The sequence below is a fragment of the Hippocampus zosterae genome, chromosome 3 (assembly GCF_025434085.1).
Source record: "Hippocampus zosterae strain Florida chromosome 3, ASM2543408v3, whole genome shotgun sequence".
NCBI classification, from domain to species: Eukaryota; Metazoa; Chordata; class Actinopteri; order Syngnathiformes; family Syngnathidae; genus Hippocampus; species Hippocampus zosterae.
This window is the reverse complement of record NC_067453.1, coordinates 25,410,848-25,430,632: the sequence shown is the minus strand read 5'-3', so window position 1 is coordinate 25,430,632 and position 19,785 is coordinate 25,410,848. Positions and strand designations below refer to the sequence as shown.

General features: G+C 44.1%; 1 protein-coding gene across 5 annotated transcripts; it reads left to right on the top strand.

The window, feature by feature from the left end:
- Nucleotides 1-13: 13 nt before the first annotated feature.
- Nucleotides 14-17,090, top strand: mov10l1 (Mov10 like RISC complex RNA helicase 1). Of its 5 annotated transcripts, none has more exons than XM_052060683.1 (27): nt 14-149; nt 3,970-4,088; nt 4,166-4,353; nt 4,802-4,961; nt 5,104-5,216; nt 5,294-5,481; nt 6,665-6,805; nt 6,960-7,238; nt 7,400-7,600; nt 8,590-8,704; nt 8,779-8,956; nt 9,039-9,109; nt 10,408-10,499; nt 10,565-10,620; nt 10,838-10,932; nt 11,322-11,397; nt 11,471-11,652; nt 11,779-11,925; nt 11,993-12,114; nt 12,189-12,288; nt 13,558-13,704; nt 13,789-13,962; nt 14,034-14,183; nt 14,880-14,987; nt 15,094-15,234; nt 15,334-15,425; nt 16,915-17,090. In XM_052060683.1, exons 2-27 carry the CDS (start codon nt 4,001-4,003, stop codon nt 16,940-16,942), a joined length of 3,432 nt encoding a protein of 1,143 aa, XP_051916643.1. In that variant the 5' UTR covers nt 14-149; nt 3,970-4,000; the 3' UTR covers nt 16,943-17,090. The 5 variants fall into 5 exon arrangements, with proteins under 5 accessions (XP_051916643.1, XP_051916644.1, XP_051916642.1 ...); XM_052060684.1 differs by lacking the exon at nt 14-149 and adding an exon at nt 3,677-3,742; XM_052060682.1 differs by lacking the exon at nt 14-149 and adding an exon at nt 3,677-3,799.
- The last annotated feature ends 2,695 nt before the right edge of the window (nt 17,091-19,785 follow it).

The following is a 19,785-nucleotide window of genomic DNA, read 5'->3' as shown; positions in this document are numbered from 1 at the left end:
TTCTCTCTCGTGTGTCTTGTTAGTTTCTGATCCTTTTCGCTCGCTTCTTTTCCTCTTTTACTCAACGTAAAGGAAGGAAGGATCCGAGGCCGGTGGGCGGAGATTGCGCAGTCATCCTCTTGCTTGCTTTGGTGTCTTCCTCCTCCTTTGTGAGTTTGCCTCTCCCCCCCCCCCCCCCCCTCTCGAAACCGCTTCAGCTGATGAGCAGGGGGCGTAACTGGCGTCTCCCCTGCAGACTCCCTCTTGCTCTTTACCGCAACATTCATCCATCTGCTCCCCTTTTCGCTCGTTTTCCTCAACATTCAACCATCTCCTCGGAACACACCTCATGCTTGAACAAAATGTACAGCACAAAGCACTTAAAAGAATATCAGAGACGTGCGGTTAGGGGAGGCGAGTGAGACAGTGCCGCCCTCTACTGTCTTTTCCCCTGCTTGTGAAGCGTTACAAAAATCATAAAGCCAAAGTTATGATTACATTAAATAATGCTCCATTTTAGTTTGTTGGTCCGTGCTCTACAATGCGTATCTTTTTCAATTTAATAATTATCCCGGATTTTTTCCCATTAAAATAGCTGAATGTGCGTATTTCCTAATCTAATATTCTCAATTGTTAGACAGAAAAACTAAAATAAAGGAAAAACAACTCACCTTGTGCAGACAACTAACAGGCAAGTATTGGAGAGGGAACAAAAAGCGCGATACTGTCACTAGGGGGCGCTTTTAAGTTTTCCTGAATAATAGCTATTATTTCCTGTAATCTGCCTTATCATTGAACTGAGCTGCACATCACTTTCTTATGTTGCAGTTAAGATAAATTTCCGGCTTTTCAGTTGTCTCGTGTTCCATCTTTGCCACCACATATAACCTTCTCTGGTTGCGTCTTAAGCACTTGTGGGATTCATTTCAAGGTTGTGGGATTTCGCTCAAGGTTGGGCAAAGTATAGTTTCATCTGTCCCAATGAACATTTCTCTTCCTATGAGAGTTTTGTAATATTTGTTACATTAATTTGGCAATTTTCCCCTCGGATATCATTCAGCACGCCTGTCTCACAATTGAGACGTTCTTGGATTTACTGCAGTGGAAAACCAAGAGCAGAGTCCTCACAACCCCCCCAATGCAAAACAATTCCAAAGAAGTCAACAGATTTGTATTGTTTGTGTAGAGCAATTGAACAAACAAAAGCAACTCTGTGACAATTCAGCTTGTATGAGATGTGCTCATACCGCTAAATGTATATCAACTTTCCATGCTATGAGGGATGCTTGGTTACATAACAAACAGTATACTGTCCAGCAGTTGGGTAATGGTAGACCAACTAAATACAACAAGGACATTAACCGCTTGCACAGTGAATGTTCAGGGTGTGGGGGGGAGCCCAAAATTTAATGGCTCCCTCCTGAGCCCACACCACACTCATCACTGCTGAGTTTTTTTGGGGTTAAGTCACACTGTTACTGTTTGCGCAATTCTGTTTACAGATAAAAGTGACAGAAGGACAAATGGTTGCAAAACCCACATCCTCGGAGGGTATGGAAGTCAGTCTGCTTTTGTTGTCTCGAAAATTGGCAACAGCTTCGAGTTGTTTGCGGTATGTATTCTCATTCACGGGTGGATGGATGGATTCGAGCCGACGTCTCCTTCGACAAGCGTTTTGTTTTGACGGTTAACACTGACCTCTTGTGGTGATATTAACGCTACACAGAGACCAGAGACTGAATGGCAGTTGTCCGCCAACGTTTTTTGTGTCAAGGACCATTTGAGAGAAGTAAGTACATGCATGCTGTTGAACCATTTTTTTCATCGCTTTTTAAATTGCCAGTTTTAAAGCCCCGGTACTGACAACAAAGATGATTATAGAGTAATTCAACAATTTATTAACATCAATGTTCTTTCATTAATTTCAAATAGCGTTGTTCTACTATACAACAAATGTAGAATACAATCAAATAACACAGAATATAGTGGGTGATCTGTGTGGCAAGTGGCATGATGCAAAATTACAAGTTTAATCTTGTGAAATCATAACTTTAATCTTGAAAAAAAATACAACTATGATAAAGTATACCTTTTAGAATATATTACCTTTTTTTGGTAAGATTACAATTTCAATACCCCAAAACATAGGTGTCAAACTCCGCATGTTTTCCAAGTCTCCCTGTTGCAACACACCTGATTCAAATGAACATGTTCAATGTCAGGCTTCCGCAGAGCTTGCTGATGATCTGATCATTTGAATCAGGTGCGTTGCAACAGGGAGACTTGGAAAACATGCAGGACAGGGCCCCTCCAGGACCTGAGTTTGACACCTATGCCCCAAAATGACAAATAATGTTAACACTTTCAATCTCGACAGTATACCACTTTAATGTCATTGAATTACATTTTTTTTGTCTTGAAAATATAGACATTTCTAAAAACAAAACAAAAACCACATCTTTATCCTCATCAGTTTACACTTCAATTTTGCCATGTTGTCGTTTCGATGAAGCCCAAATACTCTTGTGCAAATGACAGGGTAACGTTTCATTCTGTGTCATCGGGTCCCACAAGAAGACTGATGACTCACCCCTACACTCTGTCATTAATGTAACCACTTCGCAAAGAGTGCCATTTGTATCGTGGACACAACAGTTGGAATGTGCTGTCATTTGTGGACTGGCTATGGATGCTTGCAAAAAAAAAAAAAAATTGAAAAAACTATGGAATGTGTCCGAGGGAATTTTGGTCCGTTTGTGACAGCTTCTGTGTCATTGTGACTTATCTTAAAGGTGTTTTACTTTGTAAAGCTGGAAGAATAGAATCCTGGCTATGACTTGCAACCCAACACTAAGCGAGAGCCCCAGATAAAGGCAGATATAGTTTTTGGTCCAATTTATTTCATAGTTTGGAGGGATCATTATATGTTTGCCTATGAACAGCAACAGTCTTAGCATGCTAGTTAGCATTAGCGCCTTCGAGTGTAACATGTTTCTTCTTGCTAGCTAAGCCATTCAAAACCAGTGAACTTCGTGATTACTCAGTGCGTCTTGTACGAATATATATTTGAAATGCATTTAGTTTGATCGCAAAGCTAGTACAGAATGCAAAGGTGGCTTTTCCGCTTTGGGCCGACGGATCCCCTCCCCTCGCTAATTGGTCGAACGGCGCACCTTCATCCTCACATTTGTGCAGAACTATCCAATAGTGATGGGAATTCCGGCTCCTTTTAGAGAGCCGGCTCTTTTGGCTCGGCTCCCTAAAAAGAGTCGGCTCTTTCGGTTCCCAAATAGCTCCTCAGTTTTTTTTTTTGTTGCTTAAATTAATATGAAAAATAACGTAATATTATGTGTAAAATGAAGTACTAATGCAAAAAAATAGACATTATATAAAATATTTATTATTTATATGGCTTTATTTATATTCTTCTGAACATACTCAACATGGAATGCTAGAAAAATAAAAACAAAGTACAAAGACCCATCTCAAAACAAGGTCGTCAAAAAGTTCCAATCTCTGAATGTGTATATTTATAAGCTTTTAACTAATTACAGTAAAACAACATAAGTAAGCTTTGAATACCACAAAGCTTGTGTGTGTGTGTGTAACCCTCCCTTTCCGGCTCCCGATGAGGTGGGAGCCGGCTCCCATCGTTCACTTCAATAGGAGCCGGCTCGTTCGCGAACGACACATCACTACTATCCAAGTCGAGCGTTAGTTTATTTTGCTGTGGAATCCTCGTTATCAACATTTAATTCAAATCGTGCGTACAGAACGCCGTTTAAATATCCAACACGCACAATAATAGAATAATTCAGGCGTCACGTAGCTGGGCGCTATGGTTCAAATCAAAGTGGGCCTAATGTAAACGTTTCGGCCAGCTAATTGCTATCTTGAGCGCGATAAATTAATTCAATTAGCTTACACCTGAGCCGCGACGGGGATGCCACCGTGTTGAGCATGTTTGACAATTACCTTATCCCCCAGCAGGTTTCCATCAACTCGAGTCACTTGATCCAATATGCTCTCCGCCGTAACGTGCATGCTGTCCAAATTGATCTCCCCGTTGTGGAGTACAGCACAAGTAGAAGCTGGCGGCGGTGCAGCGGGTAACTTCTGGCTTTACTTTCCCCAACGTCCTGACACTCGCTTCCTAGCCTGCTGTTGCATTTGCTTTGCCGTGCAGAATCGGAGACCATTCGCCATCTCACCGATGGCGTGGTGACCCAGCTGGGCCTGGACCACGGTCTCGTGGACGATGCCATCTACTTCACGAGCGGCGTGGTGCTGGGTGGGGTGCCTCTCAAAGTGGGGGACGTGGTGAGCTGCATTGCCATGGCAGATGGTGTCCAAGGCGGATGGAAAGCCCTCAGGGTGAGTAGCACTCATGTTAGCATGGACAATGTGTATTTGAGTCTTCTAGTACATGCAGAGGTGTCAAAAATGTTCATATTGTGGACTATAGAAATACAGACACTAATTACCTGTAATAATAATAATAATAATAATAAATACATACTGGAGCAAAAGTAATAATTCAGCTCCTTGTAAAAGTAAAAGGTACAGACTAAAATGTACTTGCAGTAAATACAAAAGTGCCAAGTTTTACTGTGAATTATGTACAATGGACGTTTTGACACATGAGGGGGAAAAACAACTTCCACCGAGGTTTTCACAAGAAGCAGTATTTCAGTATGCAGTATATCCTTTTTTATATACTTGATTTACTATAGTTGAGTACTCAGAGTTAACATGGCATGACATTCATTATCCTGTTCAGGGTTGTGCCCCTGGATTGATCCTTTTGAATTGTGCTTTGTAGGTTGCGAAGAGTTCTGACGCGTGGGAGCCTGGAGAAGGGACATCTTTGGAGGACGACTGCGCTCGGCTGCGCCCTCTCATCGGCACCGTCACGTCATTTGACGGCCAGTGCGGCCACATCAACCAGACGACTTACTTCCCGCGCTCCAGTCTATGTGAAGGTACTTGCCATAGCGTCATGAGATGAAAGTGGATTGTGGTGGATAACATTTTCCCTTCTGACATTTGCAATAGTTTTTAATTTTTTTTTTGTTAAGGTGGTTTCAAAAGTCATGTTAAAAATTAAGACGCGCGTCTCTTCAGGTTACGAGCCCATGACAGGAGATTGGGTCCAAGCGACATATTTTATCAATCCCACCCAGTGGACCACCCAGGCTCAGTCTGTTGCCCCTTTGCGCTATTCTCGTCTTAACCAGGTAGCTGCCTCCTTGATCGTGTTGCAGTCATTGTTCCATGTCACTCTTTGTTACACTTTTCCTTCTCCCGTGTGCAGGTGTGTGTGACCAGCATGTATGCTAACAAGGGTGTGGTTGATCAGAGCGTGTTCTTCTGCCTGGACTCTCTGCTGCTGCCTGCCTACTACAAGCCCTCGCCGGGCCACATGGTCAATTTGGTGATGACGGAGAGCAACCAGTCCATTTACCGCTGGAGGGCTTTGTGCATGGCGCCGTGCAATCAGGGGTATGACCCGGTGGCCGCCCCTCCTCTCTGTGAATAAATTCAAAGCGCCGCACCCAACCACAAACTGAGAGCTAATCGTTTCAGGGAGGGCAGTAATTCTTTGTGTGTGAGTGCCTAGCTGAGAATTCAAACTGTAAAATGCTGAACAGGTATACTCAAAAGTTTTTTTTTTTTTTTCAGACCAGTGCAATTGTTAAGTTTCCTATTGGGGTACAATGGTAAATGTTTTACAACATTTGTTTCGGTGCACTATTCATTTATTCATACATTCATTCATCTTCCGAGCCGCTTGATCCTCACTAGGGTCGCGGGGGGTGCTGGAGCCTATCCCAGCCGTCTTGGGGCAGTAGGCGGAGGACACCCTGAATCGGTTGCCAGCCAATCGCAGGGCACACATAGACGAACAACCATCCATGCTCACACTCACACCTAGGGACAATTTAGAGTGTTCAATCAGCCTGCCATGCATATTTTTGGAATGTGGGAGGAAACCGGAGCACCCGGAGAAAACCCATGCAGGCCCGGGGAGAACATGCAAACTCCACACAGGGAGGCTGGAGCTGGAATCGAACCCGGTACCTCTGCACTGTGAAGCCGACGTGCTAACCACTGGACTACCGGGCCGCCACTATTCATTTATTTATTTTTAATATACATTTTCCTTTTTTGGGGGGGTTGTTCATTTTTTTAGTTATTTATTTAACTTGTATGTGCTTTAAGGTGTCCCAATCCTGAAATCAAGCCCCATCGCGGCATTTTCAGCTGATCCGAATCGAGGGGTAAAGATTGTTTCAAAAAATAAAATGATAGTAATAAAATAAATTCAAGGGATACAAACCAACACAAACCGCTGTTCCACTAGCCATATAAAATGTGAAATGTTGGGAGTTTTGTTAAAAAAAAGACCATTTGGATGCAGTGTAATACATTGCCGTGGTATCGGCAGATTCTCAAAATCAGGAGACTCGAAGTCGGGGTTTCGGAATAAAATCTCTGCCTCCTTTTTAATGAACACTGAGGTACTTTCGAGAACAATTTTCATAGTCCTGGAATGGTTTACGTTTAGAATTTGTACTGTTGTGTCTTGACAGGGGGTCTTCTCCTCAACTTAGTGCAATTCCGTTTGAGGATCTGCTGTACTTTTGTTTGGGCTGATTGAATGCAGATGATTATTTCGTTGCAGGTTGAAGCCAACCCTGACACACATGCCCACAGCTACACCGGACAGCTTATTGGAAAACAAAAAAGGGCTGGATATAACTTGTTATGGCCAGTTTGGAGATTTGATGGTGGGAGACCACAGGACAATGGTGCTATGGATACAGTAAGTCCACAAATAAGGAGGGAATTGACATTGACAGAAAGTGTCCAAAATGTAAAATTCGCACCCCCCAAAAAATCGTGTGCTCACTGCTAGTGGTTGGATCTTTTTTGGGTGAGTACAATGGACTTACATTTTGCTCCCGTTTCCCAAATAGGAACAACAGCTCAGAGACACACCGGCTCAAGTTCTGCGACTTTGCCGGCTGGGACTCAGAAGAGCAGTTCTTTCTGAATTCATGCAAGACAGCGGCAGCCAAAGAACAACTTGGGTCCGACGCTGGTCCTGGTCCTGCTTCTGCGGACGAACGAGGAAGTCGAGCCGATGAGACGAATAGCAAGGAGACGAAGCCTTATGTCGGTGCGAGGAGAGAAGAAACGGAGGCCGATCTTCCTCCAGGAGGACGACTGTCTGTCGTAGTCGGGTGCCAAGCAAAGTAAGTGATGGCTTCAACTTTTTAAATGCAGCGGAGGTGGCGGCTGCTGTAAACATAAAAGTCGGCTAGCGATGTTGGCTTCACTTCATTCCTCGGAGTGGGCGTGCTGCCGCATGGCATAAAAATCGTTCAACTTGCATGTCTCATGTGCCGCGTGTCAGGAGCCTGGGAAGCTGCGCCGAGCTGCTCCTGCTGCACTTCTCCTCGTTCGTCATCGAGAGGCGCCTGGAAGTGACTGTGCGCAACAAGGATGAGAGTCTGCTCCTACCCCGCTCGCCTTACAGTCCTGCTGAAGCCAAGCCGGCCCCTAAGGCTTCTTCTCACGTGGTCACCGTTACTGCACCTAAGGATTCCACACCGAGGTATCAAAATCATCAAAGAATGAATTGAGAAATCCCACATTAGTCTGCCGTGTGAGGTCTTCTGGGTGTGCTGTAGGAAGTTATTCAGTTTCATGTAATCGGCCTGATTATGATTGATTTACTATCAGGAACGTATCTTTGTCCATCTGACTATGTCAGTCACGTGCAGGACGGTGACAGGCAGAACAATGAAATGTTCTTCCACTAGATGGCAGAAAATAGTCGAATAATACCTTTGTGTTCAACTCAACTGACCCAGATGTCAGAGTAAAGATATTTGTAATGACGTTCAGATGAAGTTGTCGTTATTTTTGTGATTTAAAAAAACTATTATTTAAATTATAATTATATATTTTTTTTTGGGGGGGGGGGGGTGTCAAGGCATTTGTAAAACTTAATGGAGCAATTAAATTAACTTTGAAGGATAATATGGTCAAAAGTTGAACAGGAATCCTGAACCATGATGTTGAGGGAGTGAGAGAATATATATAATATATATATACATATGTAATTTTTGGCAACATACAAAATAGAAGGTAAATCCGTTATTGATATTTTGAATGCTGGTATCCTAGTACTTCGGTCTCTGTGCCTAACTAGTGTGAATTTTAACAATGTTGACTATTTCTGAATTTTGTCACATTGTGACTTTGACACAAGCATTCCCACAAAGTTTTCTGCATCAGTATATTTATGTCACGATACTACCTTTTATACTTATGATAGTATCGTCCAAAATCTTGTTTTTAATTTGAGGTCACATTAAAATAGTCGTAATGTCTTAAGCGCGCAATGAAAATGAATGTTTATTTTTAAAATGTACTTTTTGTTCCTCTCATGGTTAAAACTCATCGCAAAAGTAAATTTACCGGTAAAGGTTTGAACGTTTAGGAGTGTCCCTCGTAATTTCTCTTCATCAACCCGCAGGCTTGAATGAAGGCCACCGGTTCAGACTAGCTTTTCAACATGATTAACTTGCCCTCCTCCAGGCTTCGTAACCGGCGTCTGCCGTGCTTCCTACCTTCCTATGCGGTGCCACAGACTTTGAGAGACTGCGCCGCTGGACAGAGAGACGTCCTGGTCGTCCAGCCGTGCTTGGGAGAGGTTCCAATTCCAGTTAAATGGTGAGCATTTGCACGAGCCGGATTTTGATTCCTTCCGCGTGGTTTTTCCACCAGGTGCTGTCAGCCTCCAATGCGCAGGCCCGTTTCTCAACTCTGCTGTGGATGGAGGAGCTTCATGCCGAGAGAGAGCTGGGAGAGTTCACCATCCAGGGAGCACTCCTCAGGAGAGGAGCGGCCTACCTTCACCTGGAGGTCCTCGGCTTGGCCGAGGGGAGGCCCAGTCTCAATATAGGCCAGTCATACCTTGAGAACTACTGCAAAAGATTGTTGTTTGTGTCAAAAGCGCCTCCTTGAGCCATTTCACTGCTTTACAGGAGACAGAATTGTTCTGAAGAGTCCGCAGAGCGACGGCGTTGTGATCGAGTATGTGAGCTGCGTTGCGGAGGTAAAATGCCGACAGTGATACCTTGACTGTTGGTTTTTGCCACTTTTTTTGGGGGGGGGGGGTGGCTGCATGTTATGAGGCAGAATTTGAATTAGAAGTTTTATGAGGAGCCACGCCTACCCGGGCACTTTCAGATGTTTATTAAAAGGACCAAACAGTGCCTCACGCAAATAGAACGCTGACACGGAACCGGTGCTCACATTTGCTGCCAGCCCGACTGACGTCAACTCTTGATGGCACTACAATGCACCGCTTTTATTTTGTTGATCAAAAACGAGACAAACATTGTTTTCAGTGGACTGCAGCCGACAACTGGCATTTAAATAAATTTCACTGTGTATGTCTTGAAGGGGGGGAAAAAATATTATTTATTTATTTCCCAAATTCGTGACATTTATTAAAACCAGAAAAAAGTAAATATAGTTACACAGCATAAGTATGTTTTGTTTTGTTTTTTAAATTGTATGACGTATCGTATTGGCACGAATATAAGACGGTGTTTTTTTGCATTGAAATAAGACTGAAACAGTGGGCGTCGTCTTATATTCGTCGTCTAGACGTTATGCCCATTCACGACGCTAGATGGTGCTAGATATCATTGAAGCGAATGCTAAACTTGACTTCCCAGGCCAAAGTGAACTCCTGCTACGAAGAATAAAAATAAAAATAGCGGTAGCACGAAGAAGAAAAATAAAAAATGGCGGTAACAGAGAAAAGAGAAGAAAATAATAGAAGAGATAACAGAAAATGGAGAAACGTAGTGACAATCTGGAGATAAGTGGGTCGAAGATCGGTTAACCGGCAGCTGAGGAGAAGTTATGATGTCATTTACATTTCAAACACCAGAAGCCATTAATTTGTGAATGTGATTGCACTTTAGATTTGAATGAGGCAAAATAACATGCTCTTCCTCTCAAATATATTATTATAATCATTTGTTTCAGATGTACTGTAATTATTTTCTGTATAAAAATTAATTTGGTGTTCAAAAAGTCTTTTGTTCAAACTCGAGTCTTGGAAAAAAAAGGGGGTCGTCTTATGATCAGGGCCGTCTTATATTCGGGCCGGGACTATCACGACAGGCACACGGTGTCGACATTTCCCGCAGCACTGATTGGACAAGCAATGTCATGTGATCATCTGCAGCCAGCGTTGGCCAAGCGGGCATGTCCTAACTAATTTACGCATTGAATTGCGTGTGTCTTAACATCCATGGCAGAGGCTCCCTTGAACCCCTGAGACCGATTCACTGAACCCAGGCTAAGAACCACTGCTCTAAAGTCAATTTCTAATGCTAGATCAACGACGAGGACGTGAGTCTGAAAGTCAACTCTGAGTTTCATCGCGGCTATCTTGGCGAGCCTCTCGATGTGGAGTTCTGTTACAACAGGTGGGAAAGCTCGCAGCATCTCTCTCATTCTCTGAGCTGACTCTCTGCGCTCTCTCGTTGACCAGAGTGACCATGAGGCGCTGTCACCACGCAGTTGAGCAGATCAAATCCTTTGCGGAGAGTAAGTTCAAGCGCTTTCTTACTACTGCGCACTGCAAATTTCTGCAATATTTCGAGGAAATCACAATGTCCCATAAGTTCCCCACCCCTCCCTGAACTGCCCATGTCGAGCAACTTGGTTCTTGTGGGGCACATGTTTGTGAGCCCCGTTTTAGATGAATTCCATTGTTTGGTAGTTTGGATGGCAATGAACCTTGTCTTTTCCCATCTCTGTGTAGTTTTCTTCCCCTGCAGACTTATAGCACAGACTCCTCTGTGGACAGCGAAGTGGTTAGATGAAGACGAGCAAAATAAAATATTGGATGGAAATGAGGTGAATAAATAAATACACACACACACACACACAGTGGTCCTAATTTTATTTATGTTCTATTCCTCCTCTGACTATAAAACCGAAATTGTCCGTAAGGCAGAATGCTTTTTTTTTTTTTTGACCTACACCAACTTAAATGTTGAGTCATTTATTAAATATTTTTTAGGGGAAAAAACAGAACTTGTGTTATGAATATGCAACAATCAAATGAAAAACAGTAATTATGGTGGTAACTGAGCGTGCTTACTCGCCGCAATGAACTTGTTCATCTTACACCCTCGCCGTTCTGACCCTTGAAGCCATGCTGCGCCGCACTGTCAAAAACTGAGAAACCCACGGTAGCATGGAGTGCTTGATTTCTGAGGGGGGGGGGGCATCATTTTAATCAGCAGGCACCAGTGTACGAGAATGGACACTTGCCAAACATTTCAGCGGATATGAAGTCAAAAGCCACACAAACCAAAGGTACACGCACATCACGACACATTGCCCGTAAGTGTTTGCACCGTACCCCTAAGTGTGCGCATTTATTTTCCAGATGGCACCGCCACACTCAAACCCACGCCGAGCCCGGGCCACTTTTTCAACCTTGACCTCAACCCTGCTCAGAGGGAGGCAGTGAAGAGAATCCTGGCCGGAGAGTGTCGCCCCACCCCTTATGTGCTATTTGGACCTCCTGGCACTGGGAAGACCATCACTCTTATTGAGGCCATACTACAAGTGAGCACAAACAGCTTAAATTCATTTGGGCTCTTTCTTCTCTGACGGCGCGTCCATCGAGATTGCGTCACGTTTTCCCTGAAACGAAAGCCCTTCGACATGACGGTCAAATTCTTCCCCTTGCAGGTGTACCACTTTCTCCCCAGCAGCCGCGTCCTGGTGTGCGCGCCCTCCAACAGCGCGGCCGACCTCATCTGCTCCCGCCTGCACGACAGCGGTCTCATGCACGCCGCAAGCATGGCCCGTGTCAATGCTTCTTACAGGCAGGAGAAGGTACAAAAAGGAGGCTTGTCATCGCCTCGTAAATAACGCCGCGTGGTAATATTGACGACTCCGACAGTACACCCCCGATGAGCTGAAGTTGTACTCGAAGGCCGGCGAAGACCTCAGTCGTGCCATTTTCCACCGCATAGTGGTCAGCACCTGCTCCAGCGCTGGCTTGTTCTACAATCTCGGACTCCAGTAAGTCTTTGTAAGCATCTTTTTCCCCAACCCACAGTTTAACTTTTGTAACTTTGCTTTCCCCTCATCCTCAGAGTCGGACATTTTACTCACGTGTTCCTGGACGAGGCAGGCCAGGCAACAGAACCGGAATCCATGATCCCCATCAGCCTCATCTCAGAAAGAGATGGACAGGTCAGTGCCCGGAGCTTTTGTGCTCGAAGCTCGTGGGGCCTGCAAGTGGACAAAGTCGCGATCGTCCCATTTCTATTTGGACAAAAGTACTGAGTCAAAACATCTAGCTCGGTCCTAAACTCATCATCTCACCAAGGCGTTTTAGATATTTAAATTCTTTGTCGCTCCGCTGATCATCACCATCCAGCCCAGCTCTGAATGAGCTGGATGCAAAAATGGCAACCATGAATCAAAAAAAAAGCTCAAAAGAAGGATGCTATTTCTAGCTTTTTTCCCCCCCTGTTCCTTTTCTGCTCCCATGTGCCGAATAAAAACCCGTTAGGGCCTCCTTGTTTGGTTTAGAAGAATTTGACATCCAACACCTTTTGAGAATGTCTGGTAAAATTTTCACAGACATGCAAAAAAAATAAAATAATTTCGAAAATCTATCCCGAAGAGTGGAAGCTGTGTCCCACTTACAAAAGGGGGTGAAATATAGGCGGCCCTCGGGTGACCGAGTTCCTACGGCAGTGACGTAACCCGAGTTTGTGTGAGCCGCAGTCCGTCATTAATCTACGTCAATGCATTAGAAGAGTCACAATTATACGAATCGCGTGTATGGAGAATCACTGGTATCCCTTAAATATAAAGCATCAAATTTAAAAAACGGAAAGCACGATGGAATGTGAAAAGATATCAAGACCATGAAAATTAGACAGCTCATCGCACGGTATTTACTCTACATTTTTGCATTTCAAAAGGTTACATTCATTAAAGTAAACAAGCTTTTAGAACAGTGTGGGGCCGGGGGCTGTAATGGCCTAATAGAGGTTTAATGCCCCCCCCGCCCCCCGACCCAAAAAAGGTCAACCTCTATTCTGCAGAAATTCCCTTCTTGTAGTGCGCTTGGAATGCATCACCCAAAACAAGGCAGGGAACACTGGATTTATTCATCTACTTATTTTAAATCTGAGGTTTACTGCTGTTACACCTAATTTGAAAGGTTCCCCCTTAATTTTTTTGGGCTGTGTCTCCCATACTTTTATCCATGTATGTTTGTGCCTATTTTTTCCTTTTCCATTTGAATATAAGCTCCACGTGGACAATCTGTTAAAAAACTCATTCACTCCCAAAGACGGTTTTAAACGTCTTTTCAGACTTGGTCCAGAATTGGTTGGTACTGAATGAGTTTTAATCGCCTGACAAATCTTGATGATGTTTGTTTTTGTGTTCCTCTCCCCGATCAATTTCCGAGCAGTTGACTTTACTTTGTTTTGTGTGTGGGCTCAGATAGTGTTGGCTGGAGACCCGTGCCAGCTGGGGCCCATTGTGAAGTCCAAGACAGCCTCCGCCTTTGGCCTGGGCTTGTCCCTGCTCGAGAGGCTCATGGCCAATCCACTTTATGCCAAACAGGAATGGGGATACAACCCAAATCTGGTGCGTGCACTCACCGCAAATTTGCATTTTTCAGAAGAAAAATGTTTCCCCGGCATCCTTGGATGAAGTCGCTGAAATCCGCAGGTGACAAAGCTGATCTACAACTATCGATCCCACGAGGCCTTGCTCACGTTGCCCTCAAAGCTCTTCTACCACGGGGAGCTGTGCGCCAGAGCCTCCAAAGCTGTCGTGGACTCCCTCTGCCAGTGGAAAACGCTTCCCAAAAAGGGCTTTCCTCTTCTCTTTCATGGACTGAGGGTGGGTGAGCAAGTTGAAAAAGCTTTTTTTGTTCCTCTGATCGCCGTAACAAGAATGCAGTGCTCCTTCAGGGCAAAGAAATGAGGGAAGGCAACAACCCGTCATGGTTCAACCCAGCGGAGGCTATTCAGGTCATGTTGTACTGCTGCCAGATGACCCAAAAACTCTACAACCCTGTTGACGCCACCCAAATAGGAATCATTGCCCCCTACAGGAAACAGGTCACGCTTTTCCTTCTTTCTTCTAGTAGACTTAAGAACTGCACTGTACCCTGCTAGTCGAAATGCTTAAATCTGATTATTTTTCGATTTTCCACGTACATTTCAAGTGACACACATCCGACACATCTGTGCTTACACAAACAGATCCCTAAATAACTGGAGAAGTGTCAGTGCTGATTTGTGACGTCACATTGTAGAAGTTACTATTGCATTAGTAATACAATAGTACTGTACCTTAAAAAGTCATCAACCTCCAAATTATTCCACTGGCCATGTCTGCAATTACTTTGAGATGGACGCACCAATTATGACGCATGTTTCAAACATATTTATCCATCCCAGTTGTTCTCAAACTTTTGACACAAAGTACCACCTAGTGAAAAAAAATAATGATCAGCATTAAAGTACAGTAGCATAGTAGGACTAAGTGTGGATCAAAGAACAAGGTGGAAGTTTTATTCTTAACAATTACGTTTGATATTATTGCTAGCCGCTGTAACATTTGGGCATTAACAACTATGACAGATAGCGGCGGGAAAATATATATCTGAATGGCTGAAATTCTTTTGTATTGTTCGCAAAAGTTGAATAATAAATCAGAACCGTGACTGAAGCCATGCAATGTAAACCCAGATGAGTGCATGCGCAGATCTATTTTTTTTTTTTTTTTGATTGTTTGTTTTCCCTGTTCTCCAGAGCGATAAGATCCGCATCCTTCTGGGTAAAGTGGGCCTGTCTGACATCAAAGTGGGCTCTGTGGAGGAGTTCCAAGGCCAAGAATTCCTGGTCATCATTGTGTCGACGGTAGGCCGAATTTGAGGGTGCAAGAGTGAATCGATGATCCCCCCCCCCCCCCCCCCCCCCCCCCCCCGATAGGTCAACTTTCAGTTGGTGCTCAACTGTGCAATAGGTGCGCTCTAACGAACTGGCATCCAGCGATGATTTGCAGAGCGCGCTGGGCTTTCTGACCAACCCCAAGCGCTTCAACGTGGCTATCACACGCGCCAAAGCTTTGTTGCTCGTCATCGGAAACCCCCACGTTCTCATTCGGGTGAGTTCCTCCCCCACCCAAAAAAAAAAACAATTTGTAATTAGGCCTATTCTTGACCATTTAAGTGTATGATTTTTATTTTCTCTCCCTGCCCTTTAGGATCCATGCTTCAGGGCACTGCTTCACTATTGTTTCACTAACGGGGCGTATCTGGGCTGCGACCCCCCTCCCTCCATTAGAGACTCTCAGATGTAAGCGTGTTCCATCCTATTAGATTCCGCATGATCACTGTGACAATGGCACAGGGATGCACGTCATTATTTATAGTAAATAGTTCAACCTTGAACAGTCCCACACACACGGGTTTAATGTACGCAAAATTAATAAGGCCGCAATGGGAAAAAAAACTAAGTGAACATTCTTATGAGAGGATAACTGGCATAATACAGGGCCCTTTTTTATTTATGGGAATTTAAAAAAAAACAAAGAATCCTCAATATTGTGTGTATGTGTTCCTCTTGATATTCTCGTGTTACAATTTTCTCCGAATGACTTGCTTTTCACAACAACCTCATTATTGTAACATTACCGTATTAATTTGGAGTGATTGATTTTTTTTTTCCTTCCGTTTTTCAAGTAGAGCTTCTCTTCAAGTGCAACTTTCTCTTATTTTATGCATGTCATATGTCGTCATACGAAAAAGGGGTTCTTCATCTCTATGGGACCAACCCGGTGGGAAAAAAAAATCATTAAAAGTATTTTTTTTCTCTTGCAATGTTATTCTTGTGTTGCTACAACACTTTAGTTGAAACGTTTGTTGCTCATATTTTGCGTAGCATTAGGACTTGTCTTGCAGCACTCTGAGTCTCGTGTGCATTTTCGTCACAACTTTGAATTTGTGGTAATGTTACGGCTTGAAAAAAAAAAGAAAAAGGAATACTACCACTTTATTGTTGTAAAAATGCAACTTTTCTATATTTAGTGCTGCAGCTTTTTAGTCGTGCCAAATCAGTCCAACTAATTTTCCTCAATATTATGACTACTTTCATGGGAATAAAACTTTCATTTTTGTTTAAAAAAAAAAAATCTTTTAGAGCTCTAATTTAATATAGTGAGACTGCAACATTTTTGCTCAGACCGTCAGTATATAATATCAGCCCAACCTCAAGCTTTGTTGTTTTACATCAGGGGTGTCAAACTCATTTTTGTCACGGGCCACTTTGGAGTTACGTCTTCCCTCGGAGGTCGAATTAATATTTAATCATCACGTGGTAGTATTATTCGTACACAACAAATTCATAGATTACTCGTTTTGAAATCATTCAATTATACTGTATATTTGTTGTTTGTTCACTTACTATTCAAGTGAGTGTAAAGAGGGCCAGAAAATTACCGCAAAATCTCAATGTTATTTATTACACCTGACAATTTGACATTTCGGTACAAATTTTAGAAATGATCATGGAAGTTGACACACACGATCTGCTTTCGTGGGCCACATAAAATGACTTGGCGGGCCAGATCTGGCCCCCGGGCCTTGCGTTTGACACCAGTGTTTTACATATTTGGAAAAGTTGTCATATTAAAGAATGGCTTCCTCAAACACACAACTCTATTCTCACAATATTACAAATTAATATTCTAGTTTTTTTTTTGTCCCCACTACACCTTGTAGTTGTCTGCACTACTACGACTACACTACCCTAATTAATAAATACAATTCCATCTTTATGTTGACAGAGCTGCATCTAATCACAATGCCGCATGAGACATTCCTGCTATGGGCTTCTATGCTAAGTTCATCTTCTCGGCAACCAAGTGAGTGAGTGACGTCAACCCGACCGTTGTTTTGCTTTCTCGTGTGAGAGCGACTGACGCAAAGCGGCTGCAAATAAAGATGTGACATCTGTGCGCAACACGCGGCGCACTGTGTTTATTAATTATCTAGCCCATGCACTAGACCGTGCGGAACAATCGTCCATGACGCGTACATTTGCGCAAATCGCCGTCACAGAGCCTCCTCCGCCTTAAAAAAGTGACGTCATCTTTTTGCAGCACATTGGAGATGCCAAACTATTTTGCGTAACTGAAAACTAATGTCAGTGGAGTCTGCCAAGTAGTGGTGCGTTTTTTTTTTTTTTTTTTTTTTTGGTCCTCTGTGCGTGGCGGCGTCTGGCCGCGAGGCCCCGGAGACCGGATGTGACAATTGAGTGTGAGTGACAGTCTGCATCAGTGCTGTCAGTCCCGCTGGAGCCCAGCAGGATGCAAAAGAGGGGTGGGGGGTGGCGGCTCAATCTGTTAAGTTAATGAGTCTCTTATATGTTGGGAGGAGACAGCTTTTATGTGAGCGGCCGCCCACCCCGTCCGCCACATTTATCCCTTTCTTCCACCGCGGCCCGCCGTCTTTGATGTGGCTTTGTTGGCCAGAATGGTGGTGGGGAGCATAGAGTTGATAGGCTCCAGCTTCTCCCCCCCCAACCCCGTATTGGATAAGCGGTGTCGAAAATGAGAACATTACCTGGACTGCACATAAATTGCGTGGAGGAAATGTGTCGAAACTGGAAGGTGGTGTTGAAGTTGGCCAGTTGGCATTGCTGACTCACTCAATGTTCATCCGTTCATTTTCTGAACCGCTTTTTTTTTTTTTTTACTCGAAATTCCCGTGAAATAAGGATGTTCCATCAGATAACTGATGTATAGATGTCATTCTCTTAGTATTAAAATGTGACAAAACAACTCTTACTTTCTTCAGTTGTGAAATATATTCTGTTGAATTTTTTTTTTGTACTTAGTTGAAGTAGATGTTTTAACTGTCTCCCTTCATTTGCTCAAAATATTCATTTACTTCATTCTGAAAAAGTTGTCCCCCCGCCCCTTTTGAAAACTATTTTTTGTTGTGATATTTTGTGTTCCATAGGTTTTTTTTTTCATTTTTTGATAATTTTTTACCATATTCGGTATGTACCATTTCTTAACTCATTCACTCCCAAAGACATACTTAATGTCTTTTCACACTCCACACGTTCGACCCCGGATACTTTTTTTCTTAAATTTTTCCAAGACTTAAAAAAAAAAAAGGCAGGGCAGGAGGGGGGTCTAGAATTGGCTGGTACTGAATGAGTTAAAGGAAACAGGATTATCAAGGAAACTCATGTCACCTCACCAATTTTGGTGTTTTAGGTACGCGCTGTGGCATTTAAAATCTATTTGATGACATTTGTTTTGGGCTGAGTTTTTTTTTTCCAGCCCTGTGTGTCTGCAAGTGTAGGAGACAACTGTCTTGTGTTCCTATTTAAGTGCAGCAGGGCCAAGCAGTGCTTGAGCAAGACAGACAGGGTGTCTACAGGACAGCCATTAGGCCCAACAACACACCCCTGCTGGGCTGCTGGCAGGGGGACCGTGTTAAATATGTGGAGCCATTGTTCTCCCAAATTGGTCTGTGACTCTAATTGCCCAGTTAAGTCCCCTCTGACAGGCCGTGCTCGTCGTCTACCCGAGCTGGAACCAGCCACGTAGTTGAATCGGAAGGGGCTGTAAAACGGCGGCTGCAGCCGGGCAGCGCCGCTCCGCGTTTCAAACTAAAAGTCGAGTCCGAACAAACGGGCAGCCGCTGGCGATAGAGTCCTCCGCTTGGGATTGAGAAGAGAAAGTCCCGCAATAGCCCAGAGGCATGCGGGCTTGAGATGCTCATCTACATTTGGAGACAGACGACGTCGAAACCAAAGCGAAGATGCTCTATTGTCATTCTGTTGATGAATGACAAGGACAGAGTCAACACTCGCTCATCCATGACAATCGGATGTCCACCCGTTTCATTTATGAAAACACGGGGCGGCTTAACCTTGGCGTCGGAGCGTCGGAGCGAGCCAGTTGCTCAGACACTTCCAAAACAAGGCGGCATGCATCCGAGTTGGGCAGATCAAAGCCTCAAGGAGACGCAGCTTCGCTAATGAAACCTCCAATTAAGGAAGCCCGCTGCCAATATGAGTGAGACTGTCTGTCTGCTAGATGCTCACCCGGCACATGTGCACTCTCAAATCAATTTCTCAGAAGTGACACCTTTCAAAAAAAAAAAATCCCCCAGATTTGGACAAACTGCCCCATCTTTTTTTTTTTATCGGCACAGGTTTCGTTTGAACATGCATGTTTTCCTTTGGTCCTGGTTCAATTTTGACCTGTTCAGGGTCCACAGTTGGACATGCATTTTCTTCTTTGGCACATGCTACATTTTTGTCCAGTGTAAAATTCATTCATCTTCCTAACCGCTTGATCCTCACTAGGGTCGCGGGGGGTGCTGGAGCCTATCCCAGCTGTCTCCGGGCAGTAGGCAGGGGACACCCTGAATCGGTTGCCAGCCAATCGCAGGGCACCCAGAGACGAACAACCATTCGCACTCGCACTCACACCTAGGGACAATTTAGAGTGTTCAATCAGCCTGCCATGCATGTTTTTGGAATGTGGGAGGAAACCGGAGCACCCGGAGAAAACCCACGCAGGCCCGGGGAGAACATGCAAACTCCACACAGGGAGGCCGGAGCTGGAATCGAACCCGGCACCTCTGCACTGTGAAGCCGACGTGCTAACCACTGGACTACCGGGCCGCCCCAGTGT